Consider the following 23,521-nt stretch of genomic DNA (forward strand, 5'->3'; position numbering starts at 1 on the left):
CTGCTTCTCAGTCCTTGAATGGACCGTGCATTCATTCATTCATTCAATCGATCAGTCGGTGGTATTTACTGAGCACCTACTCAGTGCAAACCATTAAGCACTTGGGGAAACACACCAAAAGAAAAACAAACAATTTCAAACCTTATTGGGGAGAGAGAGAGACACAGAAATGGGAGCAGGAGGAAGAAGAGGGATCAAATAAGTAGTAGAACAAATACGCCAGGGTGAGAGAACAAATCAGCACATGTGAATGTACAATTTAGTTTACGTAAATAATAATAATGTTGGTATTTGTTAAGCACTTATTATGTGCCGAGTCCTGTTCTAAGCACTGGGGATGTCCCACTTGGGGCTCACAGATATGAGTGCTGGGGATGGGCATAAATATGTAAATGCCAAGGGTGGCTGTTGGGTTGACTGGATTTGGGGTGATGATGTGAATAGTGCTCGGTACGTAGTAAGTACTTAAATACCATAATAATAGTAATTATAGTATTTGTTAAGCGCTTACTATGTGCCAACCACCATTTTAAGCTCCGGGATAGATACAAGGTAATCGGGTTGTCCCACGTGGGGCTCACAGTCTTAATCCTCATTTTACAGATGAGGTACACAGAAGTGAAGTGGCTTGCCTAAGGTCACACAGCTGACAAGCTGCGGAGCTGGGATCAGAACCCACATTCTCTGACTCCCAAGACCGTGCTCTTGCCACCTAAGCCGCGCTGCTTCTCCAAGCAACATCAACATCATCAGGGAAAGTTTCATGGAGAATATGTGGAGAGCGGAGGACCGATAAATTTGGTGGAGGAGAGAGTTGCAGTCTAGAACTGTGACAGCAGTGTGCGGGGGGCGGGGGAGTCAAGAGTGAGAAGCAGCATGGTTTAGTGGAAAGAGCACGGGCCTGGAAATCAGAGGATCTGGGTTCTAATCCCCGCTCAAGCACTTATCCGCTGTGTGACCTTGAGCAAGTCAGTTCGCTTCTCTGTACTTCAGTTACCTCATCTGTAAAATGGGGATTAAGACTGTGAGCCCTATGTAGGACAGGGACTGTGTCTAACCCAGTTATCTTGTATCAACCCTGTGCACAGTAAGCACTCGATAAATCTGATTGATGGGTTAATCAACCCCAGAATATTGCCTGGTATGTAGTAAGCGCTTAACAAATACCCTTTAAAAAAATGAACGGGGAGGGAGGACGTAGGCAAAGGGCCGGTGGTGGGACAGACGACATCGAGGTGCAGTGAATGGGTTGTCTTTAGAGGAGCAAAGTGTGCAGGCTGGATTGTAGTGGGAAATCGGTGAGGTGGGATAGGAGGGGGCAAGGTGATTGAGTGTTTTAAAATCAATGGTGAGGAGTTTCTGTTTGAGGTGGATGGGCAACCACTGGAGGTTCTTGAGGAGTAATGAGGTTGGTATTTGTTAAGCGCTTACTATGTGCTGAGCACTGTTCTAAGCGCTGGGGTAGACACAGGGGAATCAGGTGGTCCCATGTGGGGCTCACAGTCTTCATCCCCATTTTACAGATGAGGTAACTGAGGCACAGAGAAGTGAAGTGACTTGCCCAAGGTCATACAGCAGACAAGTGGCAGAGCTGGGATTCGAACTCATGACCTCTGACTCCAAAGCCCGTGCTCTTTCCACTGAGCCATGCTGCTTCTCTAGAGAAACATGGGCTGAATTTTTTCTTTTAGAAAAGGTATCTGCGCATCAGAGTGAAGTGTGGACTGAAGTGGGGAGAGAGAGGAGGCAGGAAGGTCAGCAAGCAGGCTGATGCGGTAATGGAGATGGGATAGGATAAGTGCTCAGATGAACGTGGGAGCAGTTTAGATGGAGAGGAAAGGATGGATTTTAGCCATGTTGTGAAGGTTAAATCAACAGAATTTGGTGACACTGAAGATGCGGGTTGAATGAGAGAGGTGAGTCGAGGATAATGCCAAAGTTACTGGATTGTGAGACAGGGAGGACGATGGTGTTGACTACAGTGATGGGAAAGTCAGGGGGGAGGGCAGGGATTGGGTAACAAGGTCAGTAATTTAGCGTGGATTAGAGAGATTGATGCAGCCTCTCAGGCAAAGGGAGAACTGGGTTAAAACTAAAATGAAGGTGATGATGGGGACTTGTCCAGTCCGCTCCCCCCCCCCCAAACCAAGACCTTTCTCTAGGCCTCAGTTACTTCATCTGTAAAATGGGGATTAAGATTACGAGCCCTGTGTGGGACATGGACTGTTTCCAACGAGATTAGCTTGTGTCTACCCCAGCGCTTAGTACAGTGCCTGGCACATGGTAAGCGCTTAACAAATACCATTTAAAGAAAAAAAAAGTCGAGAGAGAGGGACTGGGGGGCAAAATGCTACTTCGATATTTTAACCACATCTCCTCCAAAAGGCCTTCCTTGATTAAGCCCTCTTTTCCCCTGCTCGCTCTTCCTTCCGCGTCGTCTGTGCACTTGGATCTGTGACTTCAGGGCGTTGGATATTCACCCCACCCCCACAGCACTTTTTTAAACTGTATATTATAAATTATTCATACTGATGTCTGTCTCCCCCTCTAGACTCTAAACTCACGGGCAGGGAACGTATCTGCTAATTCTACAGTATTATACTCTCCCAAGCATTTAGTACAGTGTTCTGCACGTAGGAAGCCCTCAGTAAATACCATTGACTGATTAGATTTTCAAAAATCCTCTAACCAGTGTCGACACCAAAGACTCTTTTTTTTCTGAGCATTCATGGGATGGAGAGAATGTTCTGTCATAGAAAACTGGCTAAAAGATAGTAAACAAAGACTAGGGATAAATAGCCGCTTTTCAGGTTTAGAGAAATTTTAATAGTGGGCTGGAGTCTGAGGTGTAATCTTCAAGTTTGCCGATCAGCAATAATATTTATTGAGCACCTACATTGTGCAGTGCTCTAAGCACTAAGCACTTGAGAGAGTACAGTAGTGTTAAAACGATGTGATCCCTGCCCTCGAGGAGTTTACAGTCTAGTGCGGGAGACAGACGCTAAAATAAGTAACAGGCAGAAAGAAGCAATAGCGCATAAAGACACATATCAAAGTACAACCGGGGACGGGAATGGAGGGGGAAACCCAAGGACTTAGGTGGCACAGAAGTGCTGAATTGACAGCTGGGAGGGGTATGGAAATGATAGATTACCCAGGGAAGGCCTCCTGGAGGAGATGTGATTTCAGAGGGGCCTTAAAGATAGGGAGATCAGCAGCCTGCCAGAAGTGAAGCGGGGGAGGGAGTACTAGGCAGAAAGGAGGAAGTGAGCAAGAGGTCAGCAGCAAGAGAGATGAATATTAGGCACAGTGAGTAGGTTGGCATGAGAGGAACAAAGCATGTGAACCAGGATGTAGTTATGAGAAAGTTGAGGAGTTTTTTTTTTTATGGTATTTGTTAAGCACTTACTATATGCCAGGCACCGTACTAAGCACTGGGGTAGATACAGAGTTATCAGATTGGACAAGCCCCTGTCCCACACAATAATAATAATAATAAAGGTATTTATTAAGTGCTTACTATGTGCCAAGCACTGTTGTAAGCACTGGGGTAGATACAAGGTAATCAGGTTGTCCCATGAGGGGCTCACAGTCTTAATCCCCATTTTACAGATGAGGTAACTGAGGCACAGAGAAGTGACTTGCCCAAGGTCACACAGCAGACAGGTGGCAGAGCCGGGATTAGAACCCAAGTCCTTCAGACTCAGGCCTGTGCTCTCCCTACTAGACTGTACTGCATTAAACACTTCTTGTGTGGAAATCACGGTACTAAGTGCTTGGGAGAGAACAGTATTCATTCATTTGTATTTATTAAGTGCTTACTGTGGGCAAAGCACTGTACTAAGCACTTAGGGGAGTACAGTAGAACAATAAACAGACACATTCCCTGCCCACAATGAACTTATAGAAACAGTTTACAATCTAGTGGGGGAAACAGACCTTAAAATAAATTACAGATAGGAGAAACAGGAGAGAATAAGGGTATGTACCTAAGTGCTGTGGGGCTGGAGGTGGGGTGAATATCAAGTGCTTTGAGAAATGCATAATGTAGCATAGAAGTGCTGTCTTGTGAGAAGCAGCATGGCCTACTTGAAAGAGCATGGGCCTGAGACCCATCAATCAATCGTATTTATTGAGGGCTTCCTATGTGCAGAGCACTGTAATAATAATAATGATGATGGTATTTGTTAGGCGTTTACCATGTGCCAAGCACTGTTCTAAGCACTGGGGGAGATACAAGGTTATCAGGTTGTCCCAGGTGGGGTTCACAGTCTTAATCCCCATTTTGCAGATGAGATAACTGACAGAGAAGAAAAGCGACTTGCCCAAAGTCACACAGCTGACAAGTGGCAGAGCCAGGGTTAGAACCCACGACCTCTGACTCCCAAGCCCGGGCTCTTGCCACTCACCCACGCTGCTTCTCCGATTGTATTAAGCGCTTGGGAGAGTACAATACAACAGAATTAGCGGACACGTTCCCTGCCCATAGTGAGTTTGCAGTCTGGAGCGGGAGACGGACATAAATATGAATAAATAGGGAACCCAGAACCGAACCTAGTGGGCCATGCACATTTAGAGGATGAGAGGTGGAAGAGAAGCTGATGAATGAGCCTGAGAAAGATGGATTTTAAAGGAGAGTACTGTGTCAGCCTGCCAAGGTCTGTCTGATAGTGTTTCAAGGAGGAAGAAGTGGTCAACAGTGTTGAAGGTGGGAGATCAAGGAGGATTAGGACAGAGTAAAAGCCATGGGACTTAGCTAGGAGGAGATGTTGGTTGACCGTGACGAGCGTGGTCACCTGCCAGAGGGAAGGGGGCAAAAACCTGATTGTGTTTGGTCTGAAAGAGAATTGTTGAAAAGGAAACAAAGTAGTGGGTGAATACAACTCAGTTGAGGAGTCTGGACAGGAATGGAACCAGGAGGATGAGGTGATAGCTGGAGAGACCTGTGGGAAACAGAGGAGAGATATGAACACGTTGGAAGGCAGAGGGGAAGGAGCCATCGGAGAGTGAGAGGTTGAAGATTGTGGTGAGGGAGGGGAGAAGAGCAGGAGCCCATGTTTTTAAGCCCATGCCGAGCAGCAGGATGGCGTAGTGGATGGAGCACGGGCCTGAGAGTCAGAAGGTCATGGGTTCTAATCCCGGCTCTGCCGCTTGTCTGCTTTGTGACCCGGGCAAGTCACTTCACTGTGTCTCAGTGACCTCATCTGTCAAATGGGGATTGAGACTGTGAGCCCCATGTGGCACAGGGATTGTGTTCAACTCAATTTGCCTGCATCCACCCCAGCACTTACTCTGATGCCTGGCACCCAGTAAGTGCTTAACAAATACCATTATTATTTTTATCATCATCATTAAAGGGTGAGAAGGGAAGGGGTCAGAACTACTGGTTAGAAGGGGTAGGTTTTTGAGTGGACAGGAAATCTCTGAGAGAGATGACTGGAAAGGAAGAAGAAGGACGTGGTAGAGCCATGTAGAGCAGGTGATGGGTGAACTTTGATAGTTCATGTCTGAGAATTTTGATTTTATGAAAAATATAGTTGAGGTCACCAGGGGTTAAGGAGGGAGGCACTTCAAGAGGGAGTTAAACATTTGCAGTAGTTGGTGGGGCTGCGGACATGGGAATCACCGGAGGAATAGAAGTTTGGCTAGGCATGGGGGAAAGAGTACAGGCCTGGAAGTCTAATCCCGGCTCCGCCAGGTGTCTGCTGGGTGACCTTGGGCAGGTCACTTCACTTCTCTGTGCCTCAGTTACCTCATCTGTAAAATGGGGTTGAAGACGGTAAGCCCTGTGCGGGACAGGTACCGTGTCCAACCTGAAGTAGACGCATCTCTCCTTCCCTAATGCCTTGGACTGGCCAGGATGGAGAGCTTCTCTGCTGGGACTCAAGGGTGGGGGAAGGGGTGGGGCCCAGACCCACATTCCCCCATTTTTTAGGGCAGGATTTGCCACTGAGCTGGTAACGAGGCAGTTGTTGGAAGCCAGTACACTCATTCCGCGCTTCCCTACCTCGGCAGCTTGGAGGTGTCTGCTCGTTTAGTCAAGCATCCCTTTTCCTTCTTGTGAACAGAGACTGTTTCCAACCTTTGGACACTCTTCTAGACCCTTCCAATCCCCTGAACTTGAAGAAAAAAACAGAGCGCCAGAAGGCCCCGGCATCGAAGATTCCGGTAAGTGGATGTTTTTGGTCAGGATGGCCCTGGTGGCTTTCAGGCCCAGGTTCTCAGCACCCTGTCAAACTGCCCGGGACCCGAGAACCTTCGCTCATCGGTACGAAGCAGAGCCACCTGGACAGAGGTGCTGCCTGCCAAGGCTCCAGTAGCGGGAGCGATAGTGGTCGTCATCGGTCAATCGCATTTATTGAGCGCTTACCGTGGGCAGGGCCCTGTACTGAGCATTCGGGAGAGTACAATACCACAATAACCAGACACATTCCCTGCCCCCAAGGAGCTTACAGTCTAGCGGGGGGAGACAGACCTTAATATAAATAAATAAATTACAGATATGTAGATATGTATGGAAGTGCTGTGGAGCTGGGAGGAGGAATAAATAAAGGAAGCAAGTCAGGGTGACACAGAAGGGTGTGGGAGGAGAGGAGAGGAGAGTTTAGCCAGGGAAGGCCTCTAGGAGGAGGTGTACTTTCAATAAGGCTTTGAAGGGTGCGAGAGTAATTGTCAGATATGAGGAGGGAGGGCATTCCAGACCGGAGGTAGGACGTGGGCAAGAGGTCGGCGGCGAGACAGACGAGATCGAGGTACAGGGATAAGGGTAGTAGTAATATTTATTAAGCAAAAAAATAAAAAACTGACCTATCTCCAATTGTCTAAGCACATAAAACCACTAGAAAATCAAAAATAAGAACCACTGATGTTGGGCAGAGACGACTTGCTCTGAAATGTGTGAACCAGTTAGGGAAAACTCAGGGGGGAAGGAAAAACAGCTTTCCATAATAAGTGCCCTTACCATTGTTTTCCTTTCAGCAACTTCAACATTCAGTTGCCGGACACCTTTCGTCATGGCCCGCCTACAGAAGTACCCTAATGGTCTTAAGGAACCTCAGGCCTTGTGCCGGTGGATTTTACAGAAGGTCAGGATAAGCCGAGACCGTTCCAGGAAACCAAGTGACGAGACTGTGGGACGGAGACTATGTCCAACCCGATTTACCTGTGCCCACCCCAGGGCTTAGTACAGCACCTGGCATGTAGTAAGCGCTTAACAAACACCACAGCGGTGAGAGTAAACGTGCACCACATACATCGATACGGCACAGCAGCATTCATTTTTTTCCATTGGACAACAGAGAGAGCACAGGCACTGCCGTATCTCGGAGTTGTGTGGTTGTCTGGCTTCAACTCAGATCATCAGTCATTACGTCAACCCGTCAGTGGCGCGTCTTGAGTGCTCACCGTGAGTAGAGCACTATACTGAGCGCTTGGGAGAGAACAGTAGAATAAGTAGACCCCCATCTCTGCCCTCAAGGATCTTGCGGTCTAGCTGGGGAGACAGAGATGTTCTCGGTTCATCATCTAAATGGCCTTTCCACAAATATTCTGCTGACGTAATCACCTGATTTAGGCCAAAGGAGCCTGGCCTTGAGAAGTGGGGTGGGGTGGGGTGGTACCAAAAAGACATAGGTGCCAACTCCCCAACATAGGTTGGGAGGCAATCGTCCCCATGAGCTGGTCACCACAGGGGCAGCACCATTAACTTTGCCTTGGGGGCGCGATGCTTCAAGGCAGCTCACCCAGCCCACCTCTTGGAACTGGAAAGGGGCCAGTTGTGGAGCTGAGATGGCAGAGCACGGTGCACCCTCCGTCTGCACAAAAATGGCTCTTCCCGCCCCCGGGATCTGTGGGGTCCTTTAGCTCCGGCACCAGCGCCCACTGGGGACAGATCTGAAGCCGCTGCACACCTTCCCTGCCCAGGGTCTCTGGCTCACCTGGCTCATCCGCGCTGCTGCTGCTGCTGCTGCTGCTGCCCCTGCTTACTGATAATAGCAGCTGGTAGCAGTCGGGAAGCACCTAGGCAGAGAAGGGGCACAACGACCCCCAGATGGCTCATTCTCCCGGAGCCGGGTGGGGGGGCGGGGAAGGGACAAGAATAGCCTCAGGCCCAGTTCCGCAACCTGGGGAGAATGAGCTAAACAGCCATGGAGGCAGTGGAGGAGGAAGGGGCGTGGGGAGACACTGGCAGGTGGACAAAGCGTCAATAGTGCAGCAGGGAGGGTAGCTTCATTCATCGAATGCCTACTCCGTACAGAGTATCGTACCTGGCACTTGGGAGGATACAAAAGAAGTAAAAGGCCGTGTCAACTGCCTTCTTCCTTCGTCACCCTTCCCCTTTTTTATCCTTTCCTCCTCTCCTTTTTTTCTTCCTCATCCTCCTCCTATTTCCTTTCTCCTCCCCCCTCCACTCTCTTCATCCCCCTTTTCTCCTCCCCTCCTCCCATTCTCCTTTCCTCCCCCTCTTTTCCTTTCCCCTTCTTCCCTTCCCCCCTTTTCCTCCCTTGTCCCCCTCCCCCTCCCTTCTTTTCCCCCTCTTGACCTTGGGCAAGTCACTCAGAGAAGCAGCGTGGCTCAGTGGAAAGAGCCTGGGCTTTGGAGTCAGGGCTCATGAGTTCGAATCCCAGCTCTGCCACTTGTCGGCTGTGTGACTGTGGGCAAGTCACTTAACTTCTCTGTGCCTCAGTTCCCTCATCTGTAAAATGGGGATTAAGACTGTGAGCCCCACGTGGGACAACCTAATTCCCCTATGTCTACCCCAGCGCTTAGAACAGTGCTCGGCACATAGTAAGCGCTTAACAAATACCAACATTATTATTATTATTATTATTAACTTCTCTCTGCCTCAGTTTCCTTATCTGTAAAATGGAGATCACATATCAGTTTTCCTTCGAGAAGCAGCATGGCTCAGTGGAAAGAGCCCGGGCTTGGGAGTCAGAGGTCATGGGTTCGAATCCCGACTCTGTCACTTGTCAGCTCTGTGACTTTGGGCAAGTCACTTCACTTCTCTGGGCCTCAGTTATGTCATCTGTAAAATGGAGATTGACTGTGAGCCTCATGTGGGACAACCTGATTCCCTTGTATCTACCCCAGCGCTGAGAACAGTGCTCTGCACATAGTAAGCGCTTAACAAATACCAACATTATTGAGAAGCAGCGTGGTTCAGTGGAAAGAGCCCGGGCTTGGTAGTCTGAGGTCATGGGTTTGAATCCCGGCTCTGCCACTTGTCAGCTGTGTGGCTGTGGGCAAGTCACTTCACTTCTCTGTGCCTCAGTGACCTCATCTGGAAAATGGGGATTAAGACTGTGAGCCTCACGTGGGACAACCTGATTACCCTGTACCTACCCCAGTGCTTAGTACAGTGCTCTGCACATAGTAAGTGCTTAACAAATTACATTATTATTATTATTACTTTGAGCCCCATGAGGATCAGGGACTGTATCCAACCTGATTTTCTAGTATCTTCCCCAGGATTCATTACAGCGTTTGGTACACAGTAATCCCTTAGCAAATATTATCATCGTTATTATTATTCCCTCAACCCCTCAAAACCCTACCTCTGCCATGCCCCACCCCCAGTTTACCCCCACACTCAAAATCAAAAGTTAACATTACTAGACTCAGCCCCACTATTCCTCATCTCCCACTCCCTTCTGCATGGCCGTGACTTGCTCCCTTTGCTCTTCCCCTGCCTCCCAATCCAACAGCACTTAGGTACATTTATACTGATGTATGTCTCCCCCACATTTAGAGTGTAAGCTCTTTGTGGGCAGGGAATGTGACTGTTTATTGTTGTACTTTCCCAAGTGCTTAGTACAGAGCTCTGCACACAGTAAGTGCTCAGTAAATACAATTGAATAAGTGAATGACTGCTGCCCATCTTCAAGCCCTAATATCTTCCCTCTCTCATCTGCATGAAGGGAGCCAAGGAAACTCAAACTTGGGAGCTGAGTTGTTACAGGGGACTCTTTGACCTTCAAGCCAGAACTTATTCTTTTCTTTTCTTGTTCTTTCCACAGAATTTATCATCATCACTCTTTGCTGACCTCTTCCAGACCACAGTACCTGAAGCAACTGGAAGACTACTTGAGGAGACAGCTGATGTTCCTGGACCTGATGAAAGAGAAGAATCCGGACCTCAGGTTCCAGGTCTGGAAGGGGAGTGGGAAAAGCTTTGGAACTGGTCTCAAGGAATTTGTTAAAAGTTGGTACTGGGTGACCAGCCCAACTTGTGGGGCTGCCCAAATCTGGGGAATGGAGGAGATGTACCTGGCAGATCAAATTCATGTGGTGAGAAGCATTATGGCCTAGTGGATAGAGCACAGGCCTGGGAATCACAAGGACCTGGGTTCTTATCCTGGCTCCGCCACGTGCCTGCTCCATGACCTTGGGCAGTCACTTCACTTCTCTGGGCCTCAGTTCCCTCATCTATAAAATGGAGATTAAGACTGCGAGCACCACATGGAACTGGGACCCCACTACCCCAGTGCTTAGTATAGTACCTGCTGCGTAGTAAGTGCTTAACAAATCCCATATATAAAAAAAGAGAGAAAGCTTTGTCATAATCACTCGCCTGTCAGCCCATTATAAACTGCTGACCATGATTCCCCTTTTTCCTTTCACATTTGGGGGACCTCTTTGTCCCATGGAAGATCTAGCAGGACTTTCTTTGTCCTCGGACTACAATCTTCTCATTTCTACCATTCCCAAATGATTTTCCATTTGCTCTGGATTGGCTGGGTGGATTATCCACTCTGACCTATAGATAATACTTGAGGAATTAGGAGTTGTGGCATCTATCGCAGTGGCACCGGGCAGCAGAACTGAGGCTGTTAGGCAAAGGCAGTACTTTTGCAAGTAAATACAGTGGGAGTATCGGCAGCATCTGTAATAGCAATTTTGATTGTATTTGTGAACTCAGCCACTCAACTTTAACCTTAATTTTCGATCACAGTGGAGTAGAAGCGACAAAGGAATCATTTATCTCCCTCTCTAAATTTAACTGCTTCTGGCCAAGCTGATGATCTGTCCCTTAGAGAGGGAGAGTTAGAATCGAAGGCAAATGGTGCATTTGACTTTTCTTCTATAATTCTCTCTCTCTTTCTCGCTCTCTCCCCTCCCTCCCTCCCCCTTTCCTATTAGCCTTTCAGGGAAGTCTTTGAATACTTTATAGAGGACTTCAAAATCTACAAGCCCTTGCTAGCGTCCATAAAGAATGCATACGAATTCAAGTTGGGTAAGACTGAGTTCTCATTTCTCTTACCGGTCCCACCCTCTGCCTCACCTCGGCACTCATATCTGTACTCCTTAAACAGTTGATCTTCACCCCACCCTCGGCCCCACAGCACTTAAAATATGTCACCCTACACTACGATTTCCCCTATCCGTAATTGATTTTACTGTCTGTCTCCCCCTCTAGACTATAAGCTTTCTGTGGCCAGGGATCATGTCTACACACTCGGTTGTATCAAACTCTCCAAGCGCTTAGTACAGTGCTCTGCACATGGTAAGGGCTCAGTAAATGCCATTGATTGGTCAGTTGAGGAAAGCATTCGACGCCCCCTATGGCGACTGCACCAAAGAGAGCATAGTCCCTCTAGAGTGTAAACTCGTTGTGGGCAGAAAGCATGTCTGCCAACTCTATTGGTTAGTGCTCTCCAAGTGCTCTGCACTTAGCATTTTCATTCCTTCAGTCGTATTTATTGAGTGCTTACTCTGTGCAGAGCACTGTACTAAGTGCTTGGAATGTATAAATACCATTGATGATGATAGTCTGCTTTTCAATGGCAGCCACCTCACAGTTGCTGAAACCCGCTCAACCGCTTTGCACCTATCCACCCCACAGCAGTCGGGGGCCCGAGGCTGCCAGCCACTCCTATAGAGCACAGGTGTCTTGGAAGCAGTTCCCCCAGACCCTCTAGGGAGGATGGGGACCAAGGCGTAGGGTAACCCAATGTCAGTACTGGAAAGAAAATTCTAGAGGGCCTTGGCACCCAGTTTGACATTCTCACCCCTAGGTTGACCCTCTAAGACTGTAAACTCCTTGTGGGCAGGGACCAGGTCTCCTACTTGAGTTTTATTACACTCTCCCAAATGCTTGGTACAGTGCTGTACACACAGCAAGCACTCAGTAAATACCAATGATCGATTGGTCGATTGCTAGCATCCTCACTCTTAGCACTTGTTGTCCGCGTAAAGCCTTTCTCCCAACAGCTCAGACCACTTTTACCCACACAAACTTGTTCGGAGTACTACTGGCATTTAGTAAGCACTTACTGTGTGCAGAGCACCGTACTGAGCACTGGGAAAGAATACACAGTTGGGAAGAATTAGTCACAGTCCCTGTCCATTGCGGGGGGGGGGGGCTCAATCAGCACACATCATGGAAGTGGGTAGTGAGGGTTTGCAGAGAGAAACACTAAGCCTCAGCTCTCCACTTCCACACAGTCAGTCTACAGGAGAAGATTCGGACCCTCGAGCCGCTGAAATTGAAACTGATCACTCTCCGTGAAGAGTACATACAGAAGATCCTTGCCATCCGGTGTGAAGAGAAACATGAAGTCAAGAAGCTGAATGAAGATAAATTAAATTTGATGAAGGTTATTAGAAAAAAGAATGAAGAGGTGATCTCTCTGGAGGCTCAGGTGAGTGGAGTGGATTCCGCTTCCTCTGACCCAAGGGAATGTGACGCCTGGGTACCACCCAGTTGGAGATTAGTAGGAGTAGTAGTAGCAGGCAGTAGTCGTATCTGTTAAGCGCTTAGTGTGTGCAGAGAACTGAACTAAATAAGTACTGAGAAAGAATCCACAGTCGGGAATTGGACAGCATCAAAGAGGAATTCTTGCTGAGGTTCCCACTCCGGCCCCCCTCTGCCGTTCAGGGGCCTGAGCTACTTATCCCCTTGAATTAATGTTGTGGTTTCAGTGTTGGAGACAGCTAGACTTCCCCTTCAAGTAGCTTCCCTTTTCTATTTTCTTGCACTCCCCCCCCCCCCAAATTTCTTATTCGAAACCTAACCGGAATCCCCAAGAATTCCATGTTTCCGCTGCTTCCCCTTCCAGCTGCCCATAGGTGGCTGGGGGTAATAAAAGGCACGGTGATCTGGGGTTCGCCCCAAGGATGGGTGGGCTGCTCCTCTCCAATCTCCTGTTGAAAGCGGGTAGAGGGCAGCGGCCCCTGGCCCCAGACCAGGCGAAGCCCTCCTTTTAAGAGACCGTGGCCCCATCTCTCCGGCAGGTGGCCAGGCTGCGGAAGAGTCTGACAGAGGAGTACGTCCAATATCGTAATGAGAGTGATGCCCGAAAGGTCCTCCTTGCAGATCTTAATGAGCTGCGATATCAACAGGATGAGCTGTCCCTCCTCCATCCTACAGGTATGACAGTCTGATTTCCATTCCAGAGCATCTCCCTTGAAGTAGCTTCTCTCACACAGTCGTGAGTCAGAGTAGCAGAAGAGGCAGATTTTGAGACAGTGCCCGGTGAAGCCCCCTTGGCTGTGGCCCCCAGAGTTATGGAAGTTGGAAACTGGCTGGCCATTTGGAGGCTCTCCTTGCTCTCTATAAGCTCCTTGAGGGCGGGGATCGCATCTGCCAACTCTATCATATTGTAATAATAGTAATAAGGATTTGGGTGTTTATTAAGAGAAGCAGCGTAGCTTAGTGGAAAGAGCCCAGGCTTGGGAGTCAGAGGTTGTGGGTTCTAATCCTGGCTCCGCCACTTGTCAGCTGTGTGACTTTAGGCAAGTCACGTCACTTCTCTGGGCCTCAGTTACCTCATCTGTAAAATGGGGATTAAGACTGAGCCCCATGTGGGACAACCTGATTACCTTGTATAAACCCCAGTGCTTAGAACAGTGCTTTGCACATAGTAAGCACTTAACAAGTACCATTATTATTAAGTGATTACTCTGTGCCGGGCTCTGTTGTAAGCACTGGGGTGTTTACAAGCAAATCGGATCGGACAAGGTCTCTCTCCCATATGGGGCTCACAATCTGAATCCCCATTTTACAGATGAGGTAACTGAGGCACAGGGAAGGGAAGTGATTTGTCCGAGGTCACACAGGCACGTGATGGAGCCGGGATTAGAACCCAGATCCTTCTGACTCCCAGGCCCGCGCTCTCTCTGCTAGGCCACGTTATTTTTCTTGTACTTTCCCCAGTGCTTAGTACAGTGCTCTGCACAAAGTGAGCACTCCAGAAATCCCTCTGACTGATGCCAGGGTGTTTCTCACTCTGCCTTGGGGACCCAGGAGTACTTTCCAGAAAACTGTTGGGAAAACCAGGAGTCCCTTCCCCAGAAGCAACCCACTCAGGTTCTTTTCATGGAAGGTGTGTGTTTCCTCAACCTCTTAGTCCCTTCCAGCCTTGCCCACTATGGGGTTTCTCCCCATTTACCTCAGTAGCGACAGGCTTCTCCCCTGCGCCCCCATCCAACTGCCCAGAGCATATTGGCCAGTAGCCGGAAGAGTAGAGATTCCAGGCCTAGGTGGCCATCTCCTCAGCTCCCCGCTCCAGTTGGTATAAATCTGTGGAGAAGTGTTATGTCTGTGGACTCTAATGCCATTACAATTTTTTTTTTTTAAGAGATTTGGAAGGAAGACCAAGTGAAGTTGAAAATGGCCTTAAAGATGGCTCGTCGGGACCTCACCCAAGCCCAGATGGAGATGACCTTATTGAGGGCAAATTTTGGCGATGTTGTCCCCAGGAAGATCTTCGAACAGCTGGAGAAAAATCATAATGTACTACTGGAAGAGGTGATGGCTGTCCCCACAGATACAGGACCTCTGAGCCACAGCAGGCCATGGGGGTTGAGGGGAGGGAACAGATCAAGCAACCCTGGGATGATTCCTTCCAGACACGTTCATTTATTCATTCATTAGTATTTATTGAGCCCTTACTGTGTGCAGAGCACTGTACTAAGCGCTTGGAATGGACAATTCGGCAACAGATAGAGACCATCCCTGCCCAATGATGGGCTCACAGTCTAAATGGGGGAGACAGACAGCAGAGCAAAACAGAAGAAAACAAAACATCATCAAGATAAATAGAATCGAAGAGATAAACACCTCATTAACAAAATAAATAGGGTAATAAATAATACATACAAATGAGCACAGTGCTGAGGGGAGGGGAAGGGGGAAGAGCGGAGGGTGGCGGGGGGAGCAGAGGGAAGGGGGCGCTCAGTCTGGGAAGGCCTCCTGGAGGAGGTGAGCTCTCAGGAGGGCTTTGAAAAGGGGAAAGGAGTTAGTGTGGCAGAGGTGAGGAGGGAGGGCATTCCAGGAGAGCGGTAGGACGTGGGCCGAGGTTGACGGCGGGATAGGCGTGAACGGGGGACCGTGAGGAGGTGAGCAACAGAGGAGCGGAGTGTACGGAGTGTATGGGGTGGGCAGTAGAAAGAGAGACGGGAGGTGAGGTAGGAGGGGGCAAGGTGATGCGAGCTTTCCTTCCGAGCCGGGTGTCGGACCCCGAGGGAGCCAGCTGCTCTCTAGGGGACCCTAGGTATGCTGAACGTTGACTCCACTCCCTGCCACCCCCTCTCTGACAGGGGAATTTCTGTTTTAAATGGCACAAAGCACCCACATTGGACTGACTGGGGTGCGGGGGCGGGGCCTTCCAGATGGAGATGCTGAAACATTTCTCGGAGGGCCTGCGAAAGGATTACAACACATTGCACCAGCAGCACAGAGATACTGTGAAGGAGCGAGATCAGCTTATCCTGGAGGTGCAGGAGCTCCGCCGTAGTCATACTCCCCGGCCCAACTGGTCCAAGTGCCCCGGTAAGTAGCAGAGCTGGGCCGGAGGGGAATGGGATTAGGGTGGGAGGTAGGGTTGCTCCCTCTGTCCTGCCCAGACCTCTCCTCTCATTTCTTCTCCCTTCCCAGAGGTGGTGGCTGGAGGGATGGACCGATGGCAGACACTGATCCGGGGAAAGAACAGTGACCAGCTGGTGGATGTGCTGCTGGAGGAGATTGGAGAGAGATGGCTGAGAGACCAGGAGGTCTTCCCAGGACTGGTATGAGGTTACTCCACTTGCGGAGGCGGGGGACGCAGAACACCAGCTTTTTTTGCTTGCGCCAGTGGCCGCTCACCCATTAAGGTGAGAAGCCGGAGCCCCTTTCCGGAGCCTGTTTGACTCCTGGCCAAGCACATGCTCCCAAGCTTCTCCTGTCGGGGAAAGCCAGAGACACCTGGTTGCCAGGAAAGCGTAACCTGACATGAGAAGCATCATGCTGGTAAGTGGAGCACAGACCCAGGAGTCGGAGGGACACGGGTTCTAATCCTGGCTCTACTTGTCTGCTGTGTGAGCTTGGGCAAGTCACTTTACTTCTCTGGGCCCCGGTTCCCTCATCTGTAAAGTGGGGGTTAAGACTGCGAGCACCATATGGGACAGGGACTGTGTCCAACTTGATTAGCTTGGATCTACCCCCGTGCTTAGTGTAAGCACTAAACAACTACCATTACAAAAAATAGATGATTGCCCCCGTGGAATTGGAACTTCACCTGGACAGCTTCCAGGGAGGGCAGAGCCTATCTTCTGCCTCACAATAAAAAGGGGGCTAAGCAGAAGCCGCAGCTGTGGCTAGGGCTCCAGTCCATGGGTTTTTGTTCCAGCCTTAGTCTTCGTGAGAATTGGACGTGCTGGTGTCCTTACCTGGCCCTGTCAAGCAGCAGTAGGGTTCCTGTCTAGACCGACCACTTTCCCTGTGTTCCCTTAGCCTTGTGGGTGCTTGCATTTTGACCCCCCCCCCCAGCTCTGGTGTGGGTGTCTGCTTCTTTTTATTTTTTTTCTTCCACCTCTGCCCCTGGTTTGCTCTCATGCATAGGCACCCCTGATTCACATGCCCCTCACCACAACCAAGAGCTCACTCCCTGGCACTCTTCCCTGCTTCCCTCAGAATCAATCAGTCAATAGTATTTATTAAGCACTTACTGTGTGCAGCGTATACTAAATGCTTGGGAGAGAACAGTAGAGTTGGTAGATGTGGCCCCTCCCTACCCACTAGGAGCTTACAGAGTAGTGGGGGAGATAGACCTAAAAATAAATTACAGACTGGGGAAATGGCAGAGAGTAAAGGTATGTACAAAAGTGCTGTGGGGGTGGGATGGGGTGAATATCAAAGTGCTTAAAGGGCACAGGTGTGAGTGCATAGGTGATGCAGAGGGGAGGGCGGGCAGGGGACATGAGGGTTTAGTCGGGGGGAAAACTCTTGGAGGAGATGCGATTTTAGGAGGGTTTTGAAGGTGGGAAGAGCAGGAGACCGTCGGATATGAAGGGGGAGGGGAGTCCCAGGCCCGAGGGAGAATGTAGGCAGGGAGTCGGCAGTGAGAGAGACAAGATCGGGATACAGTGAATAGGTTGGCATTAGAGGAGCAAAGTGTGTGGGTTGGGTTGTAGGGGGAGATGGGTAAGGTAAGATGAGAGGGAGATGGTAAAAAGAAGAGTCCCAGGTTTGAGATCCTGGGGGGATCCCCCTTAGTAGTGGTCTGTTCTGTCAGTGACCAATACATCTGGGAGTTAAGGTTTTGTCTTCATCCAAAGTCTCCCAGGCCCAAATTGACAGCCTTGTTAGCTGCTAGGTTAGCCATCTGTCTGGTTTTATCCCGGACAGTCCAGTTTCCAGCCGGCCTGTCCGGTACCAGTATGGAACCGGATGCTTTAATTCCCACCAATTAGCAAGCTTTGTGAATTTCATAGCGTTAGGCTTATCCCCAAAGCTTTCTTCTAACCACTTGTCAGCTGTGTGACTGTGGGCAAGTCACTTCACTTTTCGGTGCCTCAGTTGCCTCATCTGTAAAATGGGGATTAACTGTGAGCCTCACGTGGGACAACCTGATTGCCCTGTATCTACCCCAGCGCTTGGAACGGTGCTCTGCACATAGTAAGCGGTTAACAATACCAGCATCATCACGTTCAGTATTTTTGGCATCGAGCCTCCCTCAGCTGTGGCTCCTGCTGCCAAGTCCCGCTGCTTTGACATGGCACTAATAATAATAATAATAATGATGATAATAATTCTGGTATTTGTTAAGCACTTACTATGTGCCAGGCACTGTACTAAGCAATGGGGTGGATGCAAGCAGATCGGGTTGGACACAGTCCCTTGTCCCTCGTGGACCTCACAGTCTTAATCACCATTTTACAGATGAGGTAAACTGAGGTAAAATGAGGAACTGAGACCCAGAGAAGTAAAGTGACTTGCCCAAGGTCACAGGACAGACAGGTAGCAGAGCCGGGATTAGAACCCATGAGCTCTGACTCCCAGGCCTGTTCTCTATCTACTAGGCCATGCTGCTTCTCACCAGCGTGTATACAGCCCTGGGAGGGGAACATAAGGCCCTGGACCCAGTCGGGCGGGGTTGGGGGAGCCCCCTGCAGAGTCGCTGGGACACGGCACGTGAGATGTCTGTCACGCTACGCCCTGTGACCGGAGTAACACAGGGGGCATCGCGTGCCTCTCCTGGTCCGGTATTCACCAGGACCATCAGTGGCTACCCTACTGGCTGCTGTCTTACTCCATGTTCACCTGAGGAACCGAGCACAGCGGAGCAGGTGATGATGACAGATGGCGGGCAGGCTGAGTAAAGCCGGGCGCTCTCCCGCCTGCAAGGAAGTCCACTGTCCTGGACCAGGACCAATCAGGGGCCTGGCCCACCTTGACCCCAGGGGCCCTGCAACCAGCTGAAGCTCATCAGGATGAGAAGTCAGCACTGACCTGTCTCTCTGCAGGGTCAGAGTGATGAAGTGCCTGTGTACCTGCGGCATGACAGCGCCGTCAAAAACAAGAACCTGAGCAAAAAGGAAGTGGTGGACATCATCAAGGATATCTGGAAAACACGAGGAGAAGAAGAAGAGTGTCAGGTCTGGCTTCTCCTCTGTGGTCCTCCCTGCCTAGAAATGCTACTCTTTCTCCCCCCGGTGAAGGGCAGTGGCCCCAAAATAGCTGGACATTCCTCCAGACAGTCCCTTTCCTCTCATAAGCACTCAGGAGTTTCCTCATCTCCACAACACCCAGCAGCTGGGGGTCCTGAGAGGCTAGAGTATACCTGAACTGAAATGTAAGCTTGTCTGGCCCCTGCCTTAAGGACTGGGGTGAGAAACTATTGGAAGGCCTGGAAAAAGAGCAACGGCCTCCTCACAGAAGACTGAGCAGGCCACAGGGTGGCCCTGACAGACTCCGGAGGGGCTATGAGACCAAGGAAGAGACTGGCTACTTTGGGGAAGTGGTGTATGGGAGATTTTGTCAGGGTTCCATTGGTGGGGGGCAAGGGAGAGCTCTCCCTGTTCCACACACTCCCCACCCAACCCCCTCCCCCCCGCACTGCCTAAGGAAGCGGGGAGGGGGGCTGAGGAGTGTACATGTCACCTTGAATTGTATTAGACTCTTGGATCCAGGAATAGCCTCTCCTAACACTCTCCCTGGGCAGCCAACAAACAGTATTTATGGTTCATTAAGTGCTTGCTCTGAATTACCCATCAGAGGATCAAATTTCGCTCCTCTAGGAGCCTCCGAAGGTATGGAGGGTATGTATTCCACCGGCTTTCCTGTCAGCTAGGCAAAGCTAGCCCACCTCAACCTTGCCTGTGCCCTGCCCCCCTCCCTGGGATTCCATGATTGGGGGTTGGGGTGGGGGGGGCCTCGCCCCATTCTTGCGAACCTCCCCCAACTCCCCTGAGCCTCCTTCCACTCTTGCCACCCCAGGAAGGGCTCCCGCAAGGCGCTGCCTCAGCCCAGAGCATCCACCGATACCAGGCTGCGGTAGCACAGATGATCGGGCTAAAGGAAGTACGCTAAAGCGGAGATCCAAACATCAGTCACTTCTTGCAGTGATTTCCACCTGGCTGATGGGGAACCACTGTGCAGTGTTCTGTGTGGGGAAGTACAAGTCAAACTAGTCATCCCCACGTAGCCTGTGTCAGTGGGTGAGGAGGAACGGTGAGCACGTCCAAACTCAAAGATCCACAGGCCACCTGGAAATTCTGCTATTGCGCTTTTCCTTGCAGGAGAATCTGCCAGAGTATTTCCTCAGATACATAAAAGAGCACTACGAGGAAACTTCAGCCATGGAATGGACCTACAGTATCTACGAGACCATTAGGATTTTCCGCTGCAATGAGGTCATGAGACAGTTCTACGACATCCTGACCAGAAAGGTGATCAAGAACCCATTCCCTACCCTCTTCCCCAGGAAAGTTGTGTCCTGGCATAGGGAACAGAAATCGATGGGAATCTCTATCTGCTCGAGCCTGGCATCTCTCCTCCTAGTCTACTTTCCCTTCGATTCTTGATGGCTCCTCTGGGCCACCATCTCCCCCACTCTGCTTTGGGGTAGAGGCTCCAGCCTTTGCCTGCCAGGCCCGAAGAGCAGCAGCCTCTCAGTTCTCTCTCTCCTCTCTCCTCTTTCACCCCTCTCTCTCTCTCCTGTCTCCTCTCTTCTCTCCTTTTTCTCCTCTCTCACTTCTCTTCTTTCTCTCTTCTCTTTCTCTCCTGTTCTCTCTCCTATCTCTCCTCTCTTCCTCTTCTCTCTTTCTCTCTCGCTCTCTCTCTCCAGAGCCACAGGCAGGCTTTCTCTCCCTAGGTGGATGAGAGCACATTCCTCGGCCAGAACCAGATCGTAGCCGAGTTGCTGAATGAATTGGCCAAGAAAGATATCCATAATGGAGGGCTCTTCAGTATAGAGCAATTCAGGTAAAGATGCAGGGGCGAGCTAAGAGCTCCATCCTCAGTAACCAGCCAGGCAGGTGAACAGCAGCATTTCCTCTGGAGAGTTGCTGCCCCACCCCAATACTCATCAGGATGGGAAGGGACTTGGGGTGGGGGCCAGGGAGGTGAAGAGAGGTTTGAGGGACCCAGTGGCCCCAGTGGGTGACCCGGAGAGGAGCCCTGGCTCAGGCTTCTCTTCTAAGCACTGAGATCATACTGACCACTAACTACAGCTTCTTGGGCAGATGCAGCATGGCGAGGGAGGAGGAGCTGGATGATCAGGTTGGAAGTAAAAGGGCAGCTGATCAAGCAGAGAGGCTCAAGCCAAGGGTCCAAGATAGCAACTCTGTGAGAGCTGGGGAATGAGACCTCCAACCCTTCCGTTGCCAAGAGAACCGACCCTCCCTTCTCCTTCTGTAGCACCATCCTCAAGAGGACCTTCCCCCTCAAGAAGAAGGACCAGATCATGGAGCTGATGCAGACTACTGATTGCCCCTTGGATGACAGCTCTAATCCAGTGCAGTACCGAGTGCTGTTCAGAGAGGTGGGCTCCCGGCTTTATTTAGGCTGTTCTTAGGGGCACTGGCCCCTCCAGCAGAGCAACTGCAGAGAAGGGGCTGGAGCTGCAGTCCCTGGAGAGGCTTGCCCCAGGTGTTCTGGGGAAAGAGGAAAATGATACCGAGGGCTTTGAATTCAGTGGCACATTGGGTTCCTGCTAGCTTAGACCCTCCTGGGAACGTAGGACTTGGGGTCTGGGGAAGCTTCCTGCCCTGAGCTCCCATGTACTCAGCTCCATCCTGGCCGTCCCAAAGGATTGAGGGGCAATCCGAGCCCTGGCGCCAGCCCCTTTCCCCCGATTGACTGTCGCTAGGGAGCTGGGGAAGAGCTCTGATCAGCCTCTGGCCTCTGTCAGGATGAAGAGGGCAACGCGGAGCCCTTCATTCACAAGCTGCGGATTCAGTACCTGAATGAGAAGCTGACCTACCTTCAGGAGTTGCGTCAAGTGTTGGAACCTGGCCCGTGAGCATTGCTAAGCCTCTGGGCTTCTGCCTAAGCGTCGTGGCCCATCTTGAGATTCGATCCTCGGGTTCTGCCCAGGCCCCCTTGATTTCCCCTGTCTTCCTGCTCCTCAGAAAAGCAGGATTGCGGTCAGACATTTCTCCCTTTCTGTCCCTCACCATCTGCATAGGGTTCACTCTCTGCACCAAGGCTTGCCCCCACCCCCACCCCCGCCTGGCGCCTACAGGGAGGAAGGAGGGCGAGGGAGGGGAAAGAGAGAGAGTCCTGAGTGCCAGCTTACCTCTGAGTCTCGCTGCAGGGACCTTCCCTGCTCCCTGGGCTAGACTCCAGGTCCATGTGTTCACTGCAGGGTCTGAGAGAGCTGTGGGCCCCTGAACTGGGCCAACGGTTTCTCCTTTCCTGGCTGGCACAGGAATGTGAACGCCGTGCAGCTGCGGGCAGCCTTTATCGCCATTGACCCCTGTATGGATACGAAGACCCTTAACAACTACCTGAGCCAGGCCTTCCAGTGCACTCCGGCTGAACTGGAGCTAGAAGGCTTCCAGCCAGTGGAGACCTTGCTGAAGCGTCTGCAGGCTGGGATCGTCCACCGGTTCGGGCCCCAGAATCCTGGGGCTATCGATTAAACCATGCATGACCTCAATGCTACAAGTGCCACTTTCTCATTTTGAACACAGGAAAGGGGTCGCAAGTGGGCTCTGGAGGACCGGAGGAGACTCTCTGAAGAGCCAACGGGTCAGAAAGTTCTGATTTGGAATTGTTTCCGTCCTCACGTAGCTCTTTCCGGCCCACCCCAGAAGCATGTGAGCCCCGTTTGGAGCTCTGGGGTGCGTGAGGCTGGGAGTCCAGCCCCAAATTTTGTGGGGGTAAGAGTAACAGCTTGGTCTCTGTGCCTGCAAGCCCATGGAGCCGATAGCCTCCTGAGAGCTGGTACCCTGAGTCCTTCCCAGTAAACGAGGCGAAGGCCTTCAGCACCTTTCTCTACCCCACAACTGGGCCAGAGGTGCAGGTCCACGGTGGTACTTGGGCTGAGACCAGAAAATCCAAGTGCAGCCCTCCTCCTCCAGTGCTGTCAGGAAAGAGATTCCTCACCTGATGCCTCCAGCGTCCCGGGCGGGCTCTTCCAAGGTATCGGGAATTACCGGGGCTACGGCCTGCAGGGCAGATTGGGGAGTGGTGGGTGGCGGGGAAGAGGAGGAGAAACTAATCCTCCGATATAAGACGTAGGCCTCCGTCTTCAAGACGGAGGAGTCCTGGAAAGGAAATAAGCGTAGCTGGTGTGACTGTCAGGCACTGGTCCCTGCCAGGGAGGACGGGAGCCGAGGCCAGACTTGGCCAGAGTTTGCAGCAATAGAGGAGTTCTCCCTCACTTTGATTGGCAAGTGGTCCTCAGATTTGAGACCCAAAAGTCGAAAGGTTGTGAGCCAGAATCAGTTTTCCCAAAGGACAATATTACAAATGGGGGATTGAGTTCCGAACCAAGGCCGGATACTCTATATTTTTAAACATGACACAGAATCTTGTGCTCCATCAATTCTGCATGAGTAATAAAAGTATAATAATGCATTTATGATATCAGAAAAGTTCCACAATAGGAGTACCCAATTTTTACTTCACTGGAAGTAAACTGGACATGTCGACCACCCTTCATCCAGGTACCTGATGATCAGGTGGGTATCCCAGCCCCCTGGCTACTCTCACTCCTCCTCCCCAACCCTCTGAACCTTCTTCCCTTCTTCCCTGACCCCTCCCTCCTCTCCCCTCCCCGGCCAGTCACAGCTTAGAAAATTGTTTCCCCAC

At 50.7% G+C, this 23,521-nt stretch overlaps 1 protein-coding gene across 4 annotated transcripts; it reads left to right on the forward strand.

Moving 5' to 3' along the window:
• Window positions 1-6,087: 6,087 nt before the first annotated feature.
• On the forward strand, window positions 6,088-22,369 carry TSNAXIP1 (translin associated factor X interacting protein 1). Of its 4 annotated transcripts, XM_029049744.2 has the most exons (15): window positions 6,088-6,168; window positions 6,979-7,085; window positions 10,020-10,149; window positions 11,143-11,236; window positions 12,448-12,644; window positions 13,237-13,372; window positions 14,583-14,752; window positions 15,616-15,775; window positions 15,881-16,011; window positions 18,727-18,858; window positions 20,002-20,151; window positions 20,577-20,686; window positions 21,122-21,245; window positions 21,615-21,721; window positions 22,134-22,369. In XM_029049744.2, exons 2-15 carry the CDS (start codon window positions 7,039-7,041, stop codon window positions 22,345-22,347), a joined length of 1,902 nt encoding a protein of 633 aa, XP_028905577.1. In that variant the 5' UTR covers window positions 6,088-6,168; window positions 6,979-7,038; the 3' UTR covers window positions 22,348-22,369. The 4 variants fall into 4 exon arrangements, with proteins under 4 accessions (XP_028905577.1, XP_028905578.1, XP_028905579.1 ...); XM_029049745.2 differs by lacking the exon at window positions 11,143-11,236; XM_039910100.1 differs by lacking the exon at window positions 6,088-6,168 and having other exon boundaries at window positions 6,996-7,405.
• Window positions 22,370-23,521: the final 1,152 nt, after the last annotated feature.

This window comes from Ornithorhynchus anatinus, chromosome X1, assembly GCF_004115215.2.
Source record: "Ornithorhynchus anatinus isolate Pmale09 chromosome X1, mOrnAna1.pri.v4, whole genome shotgun sequence".
In the NCBI taxonomy this organism is placed as follows: domain Eukaryota; kingdom Metazoa; phylum Chordata; class Mammalia; order Monotremata; family Ornithorhynchidae; genus Ornithorhynchus; species Ornithorhynchus anatinus.

What these genes read in the sequence shown, in the direction of transcription:
- TSNAXIP1 (XM_029049744.2), top strand. Translation starts at nt 7,039, where the DNA reads ATGGTCTTAAGGAACCTCAGGCCTTGTGCCGGTGGATTTTACAGAAG. An exon ending in GTCCCTCCTCCATCCTACAG is followed by an intron (nt 13,373 to 14,582) that starts GTATGACAGTCT and finishes TTTTTTTTTAAG; the next exon opens with AGATTTGGAAGGAAGACCAA. An exon ending in CAACTGGTCCAAGTGCCCCG is followed by an intron (nt 15,776 to 15,880) that starts GTAAGTAGCAGA and finishes CTCCCTTCCCAG; the next exon opens with AGGTGGTGGCTGGAGGGATG.